Here is a 20053-nt window from a genome sequence, read left to right as displayed (position 1 = left end):
CCCCCCCCCAAAAAAAAAAAAAAATCTAGGTTGTGAGGTAAAACATGGAAAATGTGAAAGAAGGGGAGGGTGGTGTTTGAATACTTTTGCAAGCCATTGTACTTCCCTGTATGATGTATGGAAATTTTGTTGTAAGTGTAGCTCCCTTTAACACCTGATACACAACTCTCGGTGTTTAACTATTTAATTAATATTAATGAATATAATACAGTAATATAGAAAGACTCCATAGGAACTTTATTTTTGTTCACAAAACTCACTACCAGCCTGTATTTCTTTTATACACCACCAGTTCTGGATGTATACTGTAAACGGGCACTGGGACCTTCACACCTAAAAGCCCAGAATGAGGATTATATTTCCACAATTTATGTAATGATGGGGTTTTGAATGTTTTTTCTGTGTGGATAAAAAAAGGAAAGTTTTGGTGTTATCATTCATATTCTCTTGAAAAAGGCCAAGAAACCAAAAATTTTGCTAGGGTATGTAACCTTTTCAGCACAACTGTATTATATATACACATGTGTGTGTGTAAATTAATATAAATGCTGTATATTGAGCTGTGGATAAGGCACAAATGTCAACATATACAGTATATATATATATTTTTTTATTTCTATATATTTTTACTTAATGGTTTAGACAGCTAATCTCCGAGCCTAATTTTTCTCAGTGGTAAAGTATTAACTGAACACTTACATTCCTCAACTTTTAGGAATGCTATCAGCATTTTCTCAAGTGAGGGCAGCATTATCACACAAATAGACAGTAGAAAGCAAATGTCAAACTCCAATACACAAAAACAATCATCAGCTTACAAAAAAAAAAACTAAATAGCGGTGTAGTAGTGGTAGTTCTAGATTCTGTACAGAAGTAATTCAAGCTGTGCCATGGTAAGCATCCACTACTCAACAGTATGGTATGTACGGACAAGAGATAAAAGCCTAACCCCAAACCTCTTCTTCTGTGTGAGCCAACGCATAGATCATTTTAACTGTGATCTACGCAAAAACGAGGATTACATTGTGTAAGCAAACCAGGCTGTACGAGAACGTCACTCAAAGACAACCAAGCAAAGAGGCCCATCAAATGACACTTGGAAACCTGAAATGTGAAGAATGGGCACTGCTGAATGCTCCAAGCTCCTACCACAGGAGCACTTGACAGTGTTGCCCCCATTTACGAAAGTTTACAAACAAGTGCTATAAAAAAAATTATAAAAAAAAGAAAAATATATACAATACCTTATATTTGAGGCAGTCAAAGAATAAAGTGAGACTACATAAGAGTCAGCCTTAGTCCGCCCGTGGTAAGCAGCAACTGGCTCCTGTCACTCAAGCAATGAGATTCCTCAGCGAGCGCCCACCTCCCCGCAGCATGTGCGCCCAGGCCTAGTGCTCCTGTGAAACATGAGAGGGCACACGAGGGGGGTTCTGTTTGGCGTCTTTTGCTAGATGGCATGGAACCTTAATGCACGTTTCATTTGATTTCAGCTGAGTCTTACCATATTATGTGACATTTTCATCAGAGTATTGTAAAGGCTTCATACACAGCACCATGTTTGGGAGTCAGTCAGGCCTTTTGTTTTTCAAATTACATCAGGTTTTGAATAAAAATCCTGATATTTGTCTATATGAAAAAATATATGTTATAAAATAGAAGAAGTCACCGAAATGTAAGAAATGCCATTCGCGTGCATGATGGAAGCTAGCCTAACAATATAAAAAAGAAAGCCACCCAACCGCCAACGGGATGTGCCCACACACGTTTCCACACCACAATTACAGAATGAAGCCAAAGCACAATAATCCTGCACACCAACACAGCGTGGGAAGTGCTGGGCGGACTGGCATTCAGCATCGCCCACACCTGTCCAACACAAAATAGACCAGGCAAAGGAGGACAGCTGCAAATGAGGCCAATGGGGGTGGGGTATGCAATCAAACACTGTGGTCATTTCACTTGGTCCCAGGCCAATTCTTACAAATCATCCCAAAATAGATCGGCTACTAGTCGCTAATTCAATTGCTGGGAACCAAGTCTGACAAAGCCAGACACTATGCATAAAAAACATTACATGAGACACTCTGCATGGTGGGGAGAATGAAAAACACAGAATTCTCACATGTATGATAGAGAAATGGACATTTAAAGGGAACCTGTCAGCAGGATGGTGCCGAGTTACCTACAAACACTGTCAGGTCAGCGCCGTTATACTGATTACAATGAAACCTTGGTTGATGTTTAATCTTTATTTTCAGTTTTGAGTTAATGATCTGCTGGTGCTCCGGGGCGGCCTGTGGGGGTCTTCATGTGGTGCTCTGATTAGCTATTCATCAGTATGGCTTCTGACAGGTCAGTGATTGCTCAGTGACTTGCCCCCCTATTTTACATACGGATTATTATTTGTATTGAAAAAAAAAAAATCACCTTCAGCAGGCAGGCACCTGCGCTGCAGCATGATCGCATCTATAACATGCATTAAATTGTTTTATTTAGTATTATACACTGACTCTGGAAAAAATAAAAAAAAAACCTCCAAAAATGGCACCAGCTGCTCCAGCGCAGTAGCATCTATCAGCGATGCAATAGATGCTACTGCACAGGCAGTGCAATTTTGCTAGAGGAAAAAATGTGTCTCCACCAAGGTGGCGCTGCCAACACCTGCCAATAGATGCTACTGTGCAGGCACGGCCGGCACCATTTTGAGAAAGGTACGTGCATACCATTAACTCAAACCCTGAAAATAAAGATTGAACAACAACCACAAGACGGATTTCATCATCCAGGTATCATTTTAATCAGTATAATGGCGCTGACCTGACAGTGCCTGTAGGTTACTGTGCACAATCCTGCTGACAGGGTCCCTTTAAAGTTGTCTGCACAAACACAGGGAGCAGTGATGTCACTGTTCCACCAGTCTTTGGACCACTGTGATTAGTTGCAGCGGTCAGGTGACAAAGCATTGAGTCATAATAGATCCGATGACAGGCTGCTTTCCTTTTATTTCCATTCCTTTACTTTTGTTTCTCCTTTTCATTTTGTTTTTTAAAATAATTTTTCCATTTTATTTTCACATCTCCATTTTTTGTTCATCTATCATTTCTCTGTGTTGTTCTCATCATGTGGCTATTATACATACTCTGTGTGATTTTTTCCCTTTGTCTGTGGCTCTATGCATGTATGCATTATCATCTATACAGATACATGTATATATTTATATGTGAATTTCTTCATCAACTATGGCCATTACTTTTATGTTCTATGTAGTTCATATTATTTATTTTGTGCAATGTCACTGTACTTATGTATGCATATTTTTACTAAGTACATTTTGCTTATGTATTTGTATACATTTCTTTTAGGCCATCATCAAGGTCTACGGACCGATACATTGGGCTTTATCAGTGCTGATCAAATAGCTTCGGAAACGCACTTATCCAAATAGCTATAGTGCTTACCGAATAGCTGCCCTGGAAACCTGGAGCGCTCCCAATAATCAACTGATGAGGGCGATCCCCATACATATTAGATGGTCAGCATGATGCAGAATATCTCACCATGGAAAATAACTAGTTTTTGTAAAATGACTACAAAGACCATGCACTCCAAAACATGGTTTAAATCATATTAATAACCCATATTAATAACCCCACATAGACATTCTTTAACATTTTAAGATCCGAGCTGAACCACAAAGAAACAAATTTAGGACAATTGACTGAACAATAAATTTTATTCGGTACACCTGATTTCCCAGAAATCCTTTCCAAGAAAAGTTCTAACATCTGCAGTTGTTATCGAGTGCAATAAAACACATTCTTCAAGTGTTTGCCGTACATTTTATTATAGTATAAATTATGACTTATACTTTAGTCTTCAGAACCCATTACCGGAAAACATGAATAGGAACCTTTTACAGAAACAATTGCACATAATGATTGTTGGACCGTGGATCACAGAAAACAATGTTTTTCTGAGTGATACCAGCTATGAGCAGGGCTCTACTCGAAACAAGCGCATGGAAGCCATCACTCATCTTAAAGGAAGGCATTACAGTTTTCTGCTTCAGTGTTTTTAGATCTTTTAGGCAGATGTTTCTATGGTTGCTCAAATACAATTATCAAGTTTATACAAAGGCTCAAAAACTACAGTGTTGACCCTTATTTTTCAAGACTTTTGCAATTTTTTGCTCAACAGCTGGATATCAGCTTCTGGGTCAAATTCTGCCTGATGACAACACGCCATATCCTAGCAGGAATTACAAGGATTGGACTGCAGACGACTGGAATAAAAGCTATCTTCGCTGGTCAAGCCCTCAAAACCGTTTGGGTCATTTGGAAGAATGACTGGCCGGAGAAGAAAAGGTGAGCGCTGCCATGCTAACAACTGAAGCATCTTGAGACCATTCATATGTGTGGTTGCTCTTCATCCGAGGAAGAGGGACCACTCACAATTTTGCCTGTGAACAATGCCATAGTTAAAGTTTAGGATCTAAACATCCTTCAGAACAACTTGTCTCAAAAGCAACTTTTGGCCATGACTGTAGATTAAAGCCACAGATATAAGACATGAAGCGTCGGTATAACAAATTTTCTAACAAAAATACCATGAATGCTACAAAAGGGCAAGAAGGGCTGCTGGGCATTTCATATACATACATTTAGGGTTGCTATTCCTGTAAGCTCCATTCACAGTGCTTTTGTCCACATTTGTTGGTCTCGTCAGGGCTTAGGTGCGGACCCTCACAAAACGGGATTTGGGCGTATGTGCCAACAGGGCCATAAACTATAATGGTGCCGACAGAGTGAACGTGTACGTTGACGTGCATCATTTACGGGGTTGTACACCTACTTGGAGGCGGACACCCAGACGCATACTACATCTGAGTGTCTGCCTCCAGTAGGCGTAAACCCCCAAAAATGACGCACGGCAGTGTACACATTGTCTGTTGGCACCGTTATAGTCTAAGGCCCTGTCGGCGAATACGTCCAAATCCCATTTTGGAGGGGAAGGGATTCAGACATAAGCCCCAACAGGATCAAGGAACGTGGACAAAAACACTGTGTGGAGGAAAAATACAGGGGAACCCATGCCTTTTTTAAAAAATTTTATTTACACCGCACGAGCAGCTAAAGAATACTCCCATCTGCCGCTCCTGCTCTCACAGTTATTAGCGGCTGCAGGTGTCGGATGATGGGATCAGTTGTCACATCAGCTGACACCAGTGACCAGAAGTAAACCTTGTCTTTTGATAGCGTGGGAACTGCGGCTCTCTCACCAGCTGGGATGATTTCACCACTGATCAGAAGTGGTGTTTGCCGCACTGTCATGCACATGACAGCGTGGCAAACACTGGATGTTCGGGCCACACATTTTCAGCAGGTTTTTGTTTCCTGCCAGCACTCTGCTTTTTGCTACAGAAAAAAAATGGGTGCTCTCGGCTCACCTCTCAAAAGCTTGGTTAGATACATGGGAGCGATTGGACGAAAAATCCTGGATGAGGAAGAATGGAGGAGGCTTAAAAAGCTAGTGAAAATTCAGCAATTGATTACTAACGTGAGCAAAAATTGAAAATTTCCCCTTCAGGTAGTGGTTAATTTTTAAACGGTTTTAATTTGGATGTTTCGATACAAGTTTTTGTTATTCTTCACACTGGAAAACAAGTGCTGGATTAACACTAACCTTCTAAAAAAAAAATCTGTGCAAATACCCAACGTGTGCACATCGCCAAACAGTATAGAGTGAAAGCTGTATGCACACACCACTGCTTGTCTAGCATGCTCACAACCTCTAAGCATCTATCATGCTGATGTGTAGCCGGTAAAATACACAATTACACTGGAGTCACATTCTAGCGCAGGCCATGCCTAGACATTTAATCAAGAGATCATAAAAAAAAATATAAACCATACACTAATATGGCTCTGAAATGCCAGCCAGGAAAGTCAGTCAGTGGACAAAGCAGTTGGAAAACATGGTGGCTAAACTGGAACAAATCTACAAAACAGAGAGTTTCCAAAGTCACAAACCTAAGCTTTCACTTAGCTGTTTTCCACAGGTACAGGAACATTCACGTCAAAGTATCATCTCTGACAGCTCAGTAATAGCATCTGCCGTTCTGTACGCCTCACACCAAATTCAGGATTTATAGGCGGCGTGTACAAAATCCATGTCACAGATGTAAAGATCTGCTCTCACGCCTCATACACATGGGCATTTGACGCTTTTATCCTGTAACAGAGCTGTGAGGGCGTCCATAAGTCCCCTGCTGCTCCTCCCTAGGGTGTCAGTATGTGACAATACTTGTGATTGAGCCTCTACAAGGTCACTTGGCTTTTCTGCCATGGTACATGAATTCTCAGGCCGAGTTTACATACAGTGTGAAAAATATGCCTTGGAATTCCCTGAAAACCAAAACTTGTATGTGTTAAATGTGGATTGAGCTACTGATCTCGCTCACATCGGGCGGCTGGGGAACGAAGTGTTATAGAGCCCCATTTCCATTGTCTTGTAGGTTGCTGCTGGTTCCACAACCTAAAGTGCACAACAGTTACACTATGGACTGAGTTAGAGCCAGAACAAGTCCTGTATGGTGTAAGGGTGAGTAACCATTCTTATCCAGTGTAGTAATGTTTTATATGCAGTGTTAAAAGAAAAATGCCTCTGTATCCTGCACATCACGGTTAAGTCCTAATCCCAAGGCATGGAATAAAGAGCTTTTTCACATGAATTCAAATTGGTGAGTGCTACATCTTTTTCTTCAATTTTGCACATAATAATATGTTTTACCATGCAAAAGCCCAGTTAATAAATAAAATTATATAACCTACTAGTATACTTCAATTATCAAAAGGTACCCAGAGCTGAAGGTATCCACTCTGGTCCCAGGCGGCCCATCATACAGAGAGCATCTTCATGTCAGCACATTATCGGGGACATGTATGAAGGAAGCTGGCCCACTGCTCATTTCAACAGCTAAGCCAGCCCCTCTCTCCTGCTAGACATCGGCCATGAAGGAGAAGGCTTAGCCCTGTTTCACACATCCGTTTTTTGTGTCCGCCAAACGGATCCGTTTCCGTTTTTTGCCGCTAACGGATGCTAACGGATCCGTTTGGATCCGTATTTTTTGACAGATCCGCGGTAGCCGCTAATGCAAGTCTATGGAGGAAAAAAACGGATCCGCCAAAAACATGGCGGATCCGTTTTTTAAAGGGAAAACGACGGATTTGGACGGATTTAAAAAAACGGATGTGTGATCCAGGCCTTAGCTGCTGACATGAATAGTCAGATAGTCTCCATCATACACCACTTCTGAGAAGAAACACTGTCCTGTGTGGAAAACAAGCCAAAAGTGGAGCAGATGAATTATTGGCCCAGATCTAAAGTGAAGTATATAGGGAAGTAATAGCACTTTTGGCTTTTTTTTCCATTTTCAATTGGAGCTCATTAGAAATTTTGCAGCGTTTAGCTTTAATGGACTCTTTGATTCCCTGCACATTTAATGTAGTCTGTGATCATCATGGATAAGAGAAGCTCATAAAACAGATGTAAGAGATACAAACTCTGTCAGACAGTCATTGCGGACTACCTCATTCTGCAGTCAGCAATAGACAATGCAACATGGAGGCAATCAAAGAAAAATGGATGAATTTTTTTTTAAGGAAATCCAATTGCAATAAATATTTTGGTTGTCCGGGCTTTTCACATAATCTCAGTGCATATCTGGGATGCAGAATGCTGACAATAAGTAATTTACCTTCTGTGGCCAGTTTGCAGGGTTTGCTAGATATCAGCTCTTGCTTGTAAGAAAAACGTCCAGGGGGGTGTGTTCTGGCATTGAAATGAGAACTGGTCGTTTCCTCCTGACTAGTTTCACTTTCCATAGATCACTGTTCAGCGCGTGTCTGGGGGAGGAGCAGCTGCTCTCTGCACTGAGGCTGCTAGAGGGGGAGGATTTGTTACTGTGTGAGGAGGGATAGGCTTGTTCATGTGGTCGGGGAGGGCCTGTAGCTATGGAGGCTGGGGTTGTTGCTATAGAGGGCATGTTTTTTTTTTAGTAGAGTAGGAGGAAACGACCAGTTCTCATTTCAATGCCAGAACACACCCCCCATGGACGTTTTTCTTACAAGCAAGAGATGATATCTTGGAAACCCTGCAAACTGGCCACAGAAGGTAAATTACTTATTGTCAGCATTCTGCAGCCCAGATATGCACTGAGATTATGTGAAAAGCCCGGACAACCCCTTTAATGTTAATTCTTAACTTGGGCTATGTCATTCTTCAAAATGGCTCTCACATCACTGGATGCAGTCTGGACCCAATATTCAGCAGAAAGTTATACAAAATGCTAATTACACAAGTGACAGGTAAATTCACACCCAACCGTCACAGAACTGCATTTCAGCTTCCCGACAAAGCCATGGATGGTTCTGTGGGGCACTGCCTCGAGGGTTCCTCCAGGGCAGGGCAGGGCACTGATCCCCACTCATCATGGCAGTGGCTACGTTACCAATACAATAAGGTAGCAGTCCTTATATTGTACTGCTAATAATACTACTGTTTTCCAGTTACTCTCCTGGGCAATCACTTTACAGAAGGTATGGAAGAGGTTAATTCATGGTGATAAAATTGAAATCCCAGTGAAACCGTTATTTCCAAGATTTTCTGTGGCTTTTTAAGCAGCTTCGACCCAAACCTGATAAGAAAGCACAAAACGTGACGCCAATTCCTAATCAGAGTAAATGAAGCCAGGTGTTTCCTCGGGAAACCGTATGTTATCGCAATAAATACAGCGTGCCAGGAGCTCGGCAACAAGACGTAAGGCTGGCACCTTCACAGAGAAGTGGCAAATGCAGCCTGCCACTACTTTGTGTCATAATTATGTCCAGCCTGTCTCTTCAAAAACTTCATTCCCAGTCATGTCGCAATTCACACAGGCCGCTTTCCAACCAGCGGATTTCATGCTGCGGCTCTACTAACCCAAACTATTAGCCTCATAAGCATATTATTTATTTATATAGCACCATTGATTCAATGGTGCTGCACATGAGAAGGGGTTACATCAAATACAAATATCACTTACAGTATAAAAAACTAACAATGAAAGGTATATAGGGAACTGGATCCTGCCCTTGAGGGCTTACATTCTACAGGATGATGGGAAAGGAGACAGTAGGAAGGGGGGGTTGCAGTAGGTGTTGAGGTGGCAGCGAGGTCATTGCAGGCTATGAGCTTTCTTGAAGAGGTGGATTTTCAGGTTCCATATGAAGGATCCGAATGTGATGGATAAACGGACGTGCCGGGGCACAGAATTCCAGAGGATGGAGGATATTCGGGAGAAGTCTTGGAGGTGATTTGGAGAGGAAAGAATAAGTGTGGAGGAGAGAAGGCGGTCTTGGGAGGACTAGAAATTACGTGAGGGAAGATATCGGGAGATTAGTTCGGAGATGTACAGAGGAGTCAGATTATAGACGTCTTCGTAGGTCAGTGTAAGTAGTTCGAACTGGGGTATTGGGAGTCAAATAAAGGATTTGCAAAAGGGAGAAGCAGAAGATTAGTGAGGTGAGAGATAGATTAGTCGGGCAGCAGAGTTAAGGATGGACTGGAGAAGTGCGAGAGAGTGTTAGAAGGTAGGCCACAGAGGAGGATGTTGCAGTAGTCGAGGCGGGATATGAGAGCATGCACAAGTATTTTAGTAGAGTGTTGAGGAAAGGACTGATTCTTGAAATATTTCTGAGCTGGAGGCGACAGGAGATGGCGAGAGCTTGGATGTGAGGCATGAAGGACAAGGCAGAGTCAAGGGTTACTCTGAGGCAGCGGATTTCTGGTACGCAGGAAAGCGTGATGTAGTTTATTGTGATAATTAGATCAGGTAGGGAAGATATGTGAGATGGAGGAAAGATAATGAGTTCAGATTTGTCCACATTGAGCTTGAGGAAGAAAGAGGAGAAGAAGGCTGAAAGACAATCTGGGATTCTCTACAGCAGAGAGGCAATGTCTGGGCCAGAAAGATAGATCTGAGTGTAATCTGCATATAGGTGGTACTGGAAGCCACTGGACTTTATGAATTGTCCCAGGCCAAGGGCATAGATGGAGAAGAGTAGGGGTCCTAGCACACAACCTTGAGTGATACCAACAGAAGGGTGAGAAGAGCAGGCAGTGTTGGAGTGGGAGACGCTAAAAGTACTGTTAGGAAGGTATGAGGAGATCCAGGAAAGGGCAAGAAGATCTCTAATAGGAAGCAGTGGTCAACTGTGTCACAGGCAGAGGACAAATCAAGAAGGAGGAGTAAAGAAAATTGTCTATTAGCTTTGGCTGTAAGTCATAATTTTGGTCAGGGCAGTTCCAGTGGAATGGTGAGGGCAGAAGCCAGATTGTAGGTTGTTGAAGAGTGAGTTAGATGAGAGGTGGGAGGAAAATTTAGCATGAACACTAAACATGCTGCTCAAGGAGTTTGAAAGCGAATGGTAGCAGAAATATAGGGTTATAGCTAGACATTGTGGTCAGGTCGAAGAATGGCTTTTTAAAGGATAAGCGTGAATGCGGCATGTTTGAAAGCAGAAGGGAAGGTACCAGAAGTTAGTCATAGGTATAAGAGAGGTGTTAAAGGGGTTGTCCGGGCTTTTCACATAATCTCAGTACATATCTGGGCTGCAGAATTATGACAATAAGTAATTTACTTTCTGTCACTAGTTGGACGGTTTTCTAGATATTCTGAACAGAACGTCCAAGGGGGGGGGGGGTGTTATGGCATTGAAATGAGAACTAGTCGTAACCGCTTACTCTACTTTCCCTCCTCACTAGTTTCACTTTCCATAGAAAACTGTTCAGCGTGTGTCTGGGGGAGGAGCAGCTGCTCTCTGCAGTGAGGCTGCTAGAGGGAGAGGATTTGTTACTGTGTGATGAGGGCTTCTTCATGTGGACGGGGAGGGCCTGTAGCTATGGAGGGTGGGGTTGTTGCTATAGAGGGCATGTTTGGAGTAGAGTAGGAGGTTACGACTAGTTCTCATTTCAATGCCATAACACACCCCCCTTGGACGTTCTGTTTTGCATAAATCCCATTGGACGACTTTTCAAATCTTTTTCCGAAAGCTTTGATGAATCAGGGCAGCAAAGTGTAAATTCGCTCATCTGAGAGCAGCTATTCAGGCATTCAACAGATGAACTGAACACAGAGGATTATACCCTTCATAATGAGAAAACCAAATTTACAAAGAAAAAAACGACCAGAAAGTCCCAGAAGGATAATATATTTTATTACGTCATTAAAAAATAGTTAAAAACCATTACATAAAAATAGGTAATACATATACTGAACAAAAAAGGGGGGTTATGCTACCCAGATATAAAGCATAAAAAATGTGAAAAAATGTGAAACAAAAAATGGTGAATAAGCAAAATAGATATTGATATATATAATGAATAATAAACAATATAAAGTGCACAAACACCAAAAAAAATATATATTATAAACCATAAACATAAGTGTGAACCACTACCACAGTAAACCTATATATATCAATATATCGAAATAGTGCATCTGTGTGATAAGGTTAAAGGACACTATATGTGTCACCGTGAATTAAGGTGTCTACCGACCAGGAAAGGAAAAATATTGCAAAAATAACAATAAAAATAAGTGAAAATACATACAACCTCTCCTGGTCTCCTGGGGAAGCAACCCGGTCCCGACGCGCGTTTCGGCGCTAAGCCTTCATCAGCCCCTGATGAAGGCTTAGCGCCGAAACGCGCGTCGGGACCGGGTTGCTTCCCCAGGAGACCAGGAGAGGTTGTATGTATTTTCACTTATTTTTATTGTTATTTTTGCAATATTTTTCCTTTCCTGGTCGGTAGACACCTTAATTCACGGTGACACATATAGTGTCCTTTAACCTTATCACACAGATGCACTATTTCGATATATTGATATATATAGGTTTACTGTGGTAGTGGTTCACACTTATGTTTATGGTTTATAATATATATTTTTTTTGGTGTTTGTGCACTTTATATTGTTTATTATTCATTATATATATCAATATCTATTTTGCTTATTCACCATTTTTTGTTTCACATTTTTTCACATTTTTTATGCTTTATATCTGGGTAGCATAACCCCCCTTTTTTGTTCAGTATATGTATTACCTATTTTTATGTAATGGTTTTTAACTATTTTTTAATGACGTAATAAAATATATTATCCTTCTGGGATTTTCTGGTCGTTTTTTTCTTTGTAAATTTGGTGTTTTCAACACGACTGTCCTTTAAACAGTCCAACACTCTCCAGCGATATATTATTTTTTATTCATAGTATTATCTTAATATAATGTAAATCTCGCTGTTTCTCCTTATCTCGTGTTTTTTTCCTTCATAATGAGGTAGAGGCATACAAGTAATCCATAACTGGAGAGACTAAGGCTGCAGGTGTGACCATCAAATTATTTTTATCTGGGGGTCGTGACATAACCGGTCAGACCCACTGCTGAGCTACTTGCCACTGCAAGTACCCTAGCAATTCCTCTCCCCCATCTTCTTTACCCTTGCAGTTCACATTACCCTGATGAATCCTCTGAACAGAGAAAGAAACGCGTGGGAAGGACACTGTTGGCTTTGAGATTCATTTAGACAGTACCATACTTGGGCAGGAGCATCACATGGGGCATGACAGGGTAGTATAACAGTTTAAATCCCTGAGACGACTAGCTCCGATCCCTCCTGCGTTTATGATTCAGGTTCATCATACAATACTGGTGAGACCTAACCATTTTATACTTCTGATTGAAAGTTATGTTTTATGTATATTTCTACCCCTGCTGGTATAGCAATTGGCCATATAATCCACGTGAATAATGTACAGCATGTGACTGATGCAGAAAGTAAGTACAGACTGAAGCGGAGGGAATATTTAATATGCAACCTATTTCCTGCTCATGGTAATTTTTTCACAAATCTGGAATAACCACTTTAAAAAATGCACTAAACATAGAACGTGAGCTATAAATGCATCGACTGGTGATACTACCCAGTGCCAAACGCAACAGGTTGCAATTTGGTGCGCTCGGCGCAGCGTCAAAAGGACGCATGCGCCGCCAAACGCATACTGCGCACGGCCTGCGTCCCCAGTGCTAAATATAGGGGACGCAGAACGCATGCAGCATCATGCGTCCGTAGGCTGAGCTACCGGCGGAGGCGCGGCAAGGGGGCGGGGCTTAGCGACGGCCGTGCACGCTAATGTGAAACTAGCCTTAGGCAAGCTGCCAGAAGATGACACTGATCACATCATAGAAGACCTTTAAAGGAAAAACCCTGCCGATGCACTCATACACTTAAAGTGCTTTTTTTTGGAAGCAGCCATCACTATATCCTAATTAGGTATATAAATTCTCAAAATGTTTCTGCTATTTTTACCAAGAGACAGAAAATCATACTAAAGGTCTTGTAAGAAAGATCAATTAGAAAGGCACTTACATGTATGGACAGTAACTTGCTGCAAAGGGATTTTTCCACAGAAGCTGGAAATCTACAAGCAAAGACCAGAAATGTTTCACAATTCAGTTGTCCAATGGCATTCTGTGGTCAATGCTGGGGACCAGCAGACTCCAATTTTAGGGTTTGTGCAATAACGGGCATACCCGCATAAGGTTTGACGCAAGACGCTATGGGTAAACGACCGCGGCGTGTCCCCTGAAGCAGCTTTTCTAACATCTTTAGCACATGGGTCACTTCCTGGAGCTAGCGTACTTAACGGCTTTTAAAGACTGAAGCGGTTATAAAAAAAGACAGCGCATATGTAAAGCAAGATGTTTTAACCTTGCTGAACAAGGTTTTTTTTCTTTTCTTCGGAAAGTCGTACCCACATTCTGAGCAAGTGCAGCCAACAATGTTCTCTAATATACTAAAAGATATACGGGAAATGTCTTCCACAAGTCTTCTCCAGACTCGAGTAGAACCCTATAGCGCAGTGTGAGGGGCTGTACAACCCATCTTGAAAATGAAGGGGGCTCTTTTCAAGATTATTTGTTGTACACTGGTGACTGCCGGGCACAGTAAATGTGGATGCCATACCCCTTGCAATCCCCCTCCTCTCAATTTTTATATAAAAGAGGTTGTCTTATGTTTGAAAAATGGTTAAAGGGAATCTGTCACCCTCAGAATGCATCTTAAACTAGCTATAGTTATATAGGGGAATTGGTCCCAATAAAAATCATTCCTAGTGCAAAGTAGATTTTAATGGTATGGTGTCTGAGCAAATTACTTTTAATCCAAATGCAAATGAGGAGGCTTCAGCGTACCCTTGGTGTAGCTAAAAGCTCAGTGCACTGCTAAACCCTTGTCAATTTGCAGTTTGGGGACTTTGTTACTGATTGACAGTGTCAGCTTGCTCTGAGCTAGCTCTACCGGATCTCAGTCCACCTGTCTGTGCATGCACAAAAATACTGTATACATTATAAAGGAAAAAAAGAATGTAATGGCAATATTTCCATTCTTCAGTCGCCACACCTCTCTCCAAAACTGTAGAATGTTTTGATAGCTTTATAGCATACCACAAAATGATACCGATAAAACACACACAAAAAAAGGAAAACTGTCCGAAGCACAATTACAGTGATATCAAGGTTACATATATACAGCTCTGGCAAAAATTAAAAGCCCACTGCAGAATTTTCAGTTTGTCTGATCCTTCTCTTTATACCGGGTGAGTCATAAAGGACGGACGTTTTTAAACTAATCATAAAATCGTTAAATATTTATTAAATATAAATGTATTCACAGATTTGGTTACGTATACTAATAGCATTTGACAAATTCAAGTGTGGAAAACAACATCTGCCATGTGGTGGCCATTATCAGTGATGCATTTCCAAAGGCGTTCTTGGAAGTTGGCATCAACACGTTCCAACACAACTCTGTCGATTTGGGCAACTTCCACTCGAATAGCTTCCTTCAGTTCTTGTAATGATCGAGGCTTAAGCTTGTATACACGTGATTTGAGGTGACCCCATAAGTAATAATCGCACATGGACAGGTCTGGGGACCTAGGAGGCCAATTAATATCGCCAAACCTGGAAATGATGCGACCAGGGAAGAGAGGGCGAAGAACGTTCATTGTTGCTCCGGCTGTGTGGGCCGTTGCCCCATCTTGTTGAAACCACACACTAGAGATGGGGATATGTTGCCGTCGTAACTCAGGAACAAACAAGTTATTTATCATGGCAATATAACGTTGTGAGTTCACGGTAACAGTATTGCCATTATCGCCTTCGAAAAAGTACGGACCGATCACGCCATATTTGCCCATAGCGCACCACACCGTTACCTTAGGGCTGTGCAGCGGTACGTGCCGTTCGTGGAGCCCCCGGTGGTCGTTTGTTCATTAGTGTACCTCGTGTACGGAGTGCTTCAACCCAACGTAGGATAGTGTTACGAGCGGGAACAGCTTGATTTCTGTGAATATTGAAATGACGCCGAAACTCACGCTGAACGGCTGTGATACACTCATTATTCTTGACAAAACTGTCGTACGCAAAAACGCGATGTTCTATCGTCCACGGCACCATAGCTTAAACTGAAACTAAAATAAAAACAATGCTTTCACCTCACAAACATAACCCCGCCTCCCGCACATCTCTACCTCCACCTGGTGGTGAGTTATAGCCACTTCAAATACATCCGTCCTTTATGACTCACCCGGTAGGTATATTTTTGTGTAAAATGTAAATTGCTCTTTTATACTATAAACTACTGACAACACGTCTCCGAAGTTCCAAGCAACAAAATTTTGTATTTATTTTCTGAAAATGAGAAATGGTCAAAACAAAAAAAAATGCAGTGCTTTCAGACCTCAATTAATGCAAAGAAAACAAGTTCATAATCATTTAGAAACAACAATACTAATGCTTTAATTCAGGAAGAGTTCAGAAATCAATATTTTGTGGTATAACGATGATTTTTAATCACAGCTTTCATGCGTCTTGGCATGCTTTCACACTGCTTCAATTTTAAGCAGTTCTTTATTTGATGGCTTGTGACTATCCAACATCCTCTTGATTACAGTCCAGAGGTTTTCAAAGGGGTTCAGGTCTGGAGATTGGGCTGCAAATGACAGGGATTTGATCCACACATTGACCTAGCTGTGTGGCATGGCGCATTGTCCTGCTGGAAAAAACAGTCCTCACGAGTTGGGGAACATTGCCTGAGCAGAAGGAATCAACTGTTTTTCCAGGATAATCTTGTATGCAGCTTGATTCATACGTCCTTCGCAAAGATAAACCTGCCCAATTCCTGCCTTGCTGAAGCATCCCCAGATCATCACCGATCTTCCACCAAATTTCACAGTGGGTGCAAGACACTGTGGCTTGTACGCCTCTCCAAGTCTCCGTCTAGCCATTAGACACCCAGGTGTTGGGCAAAGCTGAAAATTAGACTCATCAGAGCAGATTACCTTACTCCAGTCCTCTATGGTCCAATTCTTATGGTCTTTGGCAAACTTTGCTTCTCATAGATGAAAGGCTTTTTTCTAGCTTTACATGACTTGAGCCCTGCCTCTAGGAGCCTGCTACGAACTGTTCTCACCCTGCACTTTACCCCAGCTGCCATTTGCCATTCCTTTTGTAGGTCACTTGATGTCATCCTGTGGTTGCTGAGTGACATTTGAATAATATGACTGTCATCCCGGTCAGTGGAGAGTCATTTTTGCCCTCTGCCGCTCTGTAGTCCACAATGTCAGCTGCTTGACCTTGTTGTAACGGACTGCAGTCTTAGAAATTTTAAGGATGGATGCAACATGACGCTCACTATATCCCTCTGCTATTAAAGCCAGAATTAAGCCTTTCTTTTCCTCACTCAAGTCTTCTTTTCAACTCCTTTGGCATGGTTAAAAGTTATTTTTTCATTCCTATTACTTTTGGGATATTACTAGCACTTGTTTTGCCTCCAGCTTGTCCTATTGTAAGAGGATTGTGAACACCACAGCAGGGTTTTTTATACTTTTCTTCGTTAAATAAGATTTGGTTCAGGTGATCACCTAATCAGAAGCACAGTAAGTAGTATGAGGTGTACTCTGGTTGGATTTCGACTGACACTGGAATGGAATGGCTGTCAGACATGGAGAGAAGCTGATTTTTATAAACCTGTGGTCTCCTAATTTTTGCCAGAGCTGTATGTGTTAAGTGTTTAAAATCGATTCTGAACTTTTTAAGAGAAAAAAAAGTGGTTTTTCAACATTTTCTGAGTGCCATAAATTCATTTTTCCATCAATAAAAGTGGGCAAGGGCTTGCACTTTTGTGGAGAGCTGATGATTTTATGGCTACCATTTTTGGGTACAAATGATGATGTTAATTTCTTTTTATTGCATTTCTGGAGGGAGGGTCATGTACCAAAAAGCAGCAGTTCTGACATTATTACTTTTTTTTCTTTACAGTTTACTTTAACAGTTAACTTTATATTTTGAGAGATTGGACTTTTACCGATGTGCAGATATAAACATGATTTTTATTTATTTTTGGATTGGAAAAAGGGGGCTAATTCAATGGTTAATACATTGATTTTAAACTTTTTCCTTTCCGCTGATTTTTAGCTTTTTTTTAAATCATCATGGGGACATGAAAAATGTTGAAATGCACCTGCCACATATGATGGGGTGGGGGGGTTGTCAACTCCTGCGCCGATTCCATTCACTCGCACATGAAATATGTATAGGTTCTTCTCACAAAATGGATTACAGCCAATGAAAACCCAAAAGTCATTATCTCAGTTAATTAGAATACTTTATAACACAAACTTGAAAAATTATTTTAATATCTGAAAATGTTGGCCTACTGAAATGTATGTTCAGTAAATGCACTCAATACTTGGTCGGGCCTCCTTACTGCATCATTGTGGAATGCCATGGAGGCGATCAGCCTGCGGCACTGCTGAGGTGTTATCAAAGTCCAGGGTGCTTTGATAGCAGCCTTCAGCTCATCTGCATTGTTGGTCTCGAGTCCCCACTCTGACAGTGACATGGGCAGTCACTTTCTCTGACCTGGCACCTTGCCACTGCAGGGCATGCTTTGACTTATGGACAGGTTTAGTTTTTTCTTACTTCCCAAATCTTTATATAAACTCCCCTGTTGAATCCCCACCATTGGGGAAGAAACGCGTAGGAAGTATTCAGCCCCATATCATTGGAGGTATCACTATAGGGTCCACTTGGGGCCTGTTCTTGTTAGGACAGGAGCAATACTGGGGCACGACAGGGAGTATCGGAAATTATTACATACCGCTTACATCTCTCTCCAGATATATATTCCCCTTTCCCTTGTTTGGATCCATCTCCCGGCAAGGTACTTCCAGACAAAGGCCGGCATCTTTTGTCCATCAACAGAGGTGGGACCAAACCATTTTTTAATGAGCACTGGTTTGCATGAGCACTTTATTTGGTTTGTTTGTGATATTTGTCTTTTTAATAATTGAATAATGGTTATGTTTTAATATTTGGGGACCCCTCCAGGCTATATTTGCTAGTTAACCCCTGAGGGAACTTTGAATGGTAGTGAGAACCTCACACCATAACTGACATCATGTTGTAGATATGTCTGTGTGTGGTGGCTCTTGAAGCGATGACTCCATAAGCAGTCCACCCCTTGCGAATCTCCCCCAAATTTTTGAATGGCCTTTTCTTAAAGGGAATCTGTCACCTACCCTTTGGCGGGCGATGAAAAAGAGGTCGGTCCGGTGTTCCCGATGTATGCCGCATCCCCATCCTTGCCCGCCGTCCGCAGGTTATTGCTGAATTGGAGTAGGTGTACGCCATTTTTTGCGCATGCGCTAAGCATTCATAGCTAGCGCCTGCGCAGTATGTTTTGCCCAACTGCGGACAAAGCCGAAAAGCCGCACTGCGCATGCGCCAGTTAACAGCCCCCGGAACACAGCAAAATACTTCCGGGGCTTAGTTAACCGGCGCATGCGCAGTCCGGCTTTTCGGCTTTGCCCGCAGTTGGGCAAAGCATACTGCGCGTGCGCTAGCTATGAATGCTTAGCGCACGTGCAAAAAATGGCGTACACCTACTCCAATTCAGCAATAACCTGCGGACGGCGGGCAAGGATGGGGAGGCGGCACACATCGGGAACACCGCCCATCGGACCGGACCGACCTCGTTTTCATCGCCCGCCAAAGGGTAGGTGACAGATTCCCTTTAATCCTTTCAAGGCTGCAGTTATCCCAGTTGCTTTTGCACCACAATTTTTCCTTCCAATCAACTTTCCATTAATATGCTTGGGCACAGCACTCTGTGAACAGCCAGCTTCTTTAGCAACGTCCTTTTGTGGCTTACCCTCCTTGTGGAGTGTGTCAATGACTGCGTTCTGGACATCTGTCAAGTCAGCAGTCTTCCCCATGATGGTGGAGCCTACTGAAACAGACTAAGGGGCCTTTTTAAATGCTTAGGAAACCTTTGCAGGTGTTTTTTGTTATTAATTCTAATTTACTGAGATAATGACTTTTGGGATTTCATTGGCTGTAAGCCATAATCATCAACATTAACAGAAAAACACTTGAAATAGATCGCTCTGTTTGCAATGACTATATATTAAATGAGTTTCACTTTTTGATTCGAAGAACTGAAATAAATTAACTTTTTGAAGATATTCTAATTTTGTGAGAAGCACCTGTATATCATTATTTTGTTTAAGGAGCACACAATAATGGACAGCAGGAATAAGTCTGGCTGTCTTGACAGCTAACTTTTTTTTTTTTTTTTACAACTTTTGTACTGACCTTTTACAGTTTTTTTCTCCTTCAACAACGAAAAAACTGATAGCGGTTTCTGATGCAAAAATGCTAGGAAAACACTCAAGACGATACCCACGTGTCTTTTGAGCCTTCTAAAAGGCAACCTCCTGAGGAATGGTCAGGTCACTTCTTTTTGACAACTGGCATCTTAGGAAACGTGAAATGCTCAAAAGCCTGAATGTTTGAACAGCAAGTCATTTATACATAGAAATGCATATGTTCATTCTTTTAAGCTTTTTCTGGGTGGGTTTCGGCATGGACCCAGCCGAGAAAGGCGT

At 41.8% G+C, this 20053-nt stretch overlaps 1 protein-coding gene across 5 annotated transcripts in view; it reads right to left on the bottom strand.

Moving 5' to 3' along the window:
• Positions 1-20053, bottom strand: part of AIMP1 (aminoacyl tRNA synthetase complex interacting multifunctional protein 1) — a 117254-nt gene that overhangs the window by 93312 nt on the left and 3889 nt on the right. For 2 of the 5 annotated variants that reach the window (XM_073571837.1, XM_073571838.1), the window contains exon 2: positions 13471-13522. The exons of the other annotated variants lie outside the window; for them this stretch is intronic. In XM_073571837.1, the coding sequence (XP_073427938.1) occupies positions 13471-13472 (2 nt within the window). In that variant the 5' untranslated portion in view covers positions 13473-13522. The remainder of the gene's footprint in view (positions 1-13470; positions 13523-20053) is intronic. 5 annotated transcript variants of the gene reach the window in all.

Source organism: Dendrobates tinctorius, unplaced genomic scaffold (assembly GCF_039654945.1).
Source record: "Dendrobates tinctorius isolate UK_male_01 unplaced genomic scaffold, ASM3965494v1 ptg000030l, whole genome shotgun sequence".
Classification (NCBI taxonomy): domain Eukaryota; kingdom Metazoa; phylum Chordata; class Amphibia; order Anura; family Dendrobatidae; genus Dendrobates; species Dendrobates tinctorius.
Note: the sequence above shows the minus strand (reverse complement) of the source record. Positions and strands in the feature narration are given on the sequence as shown.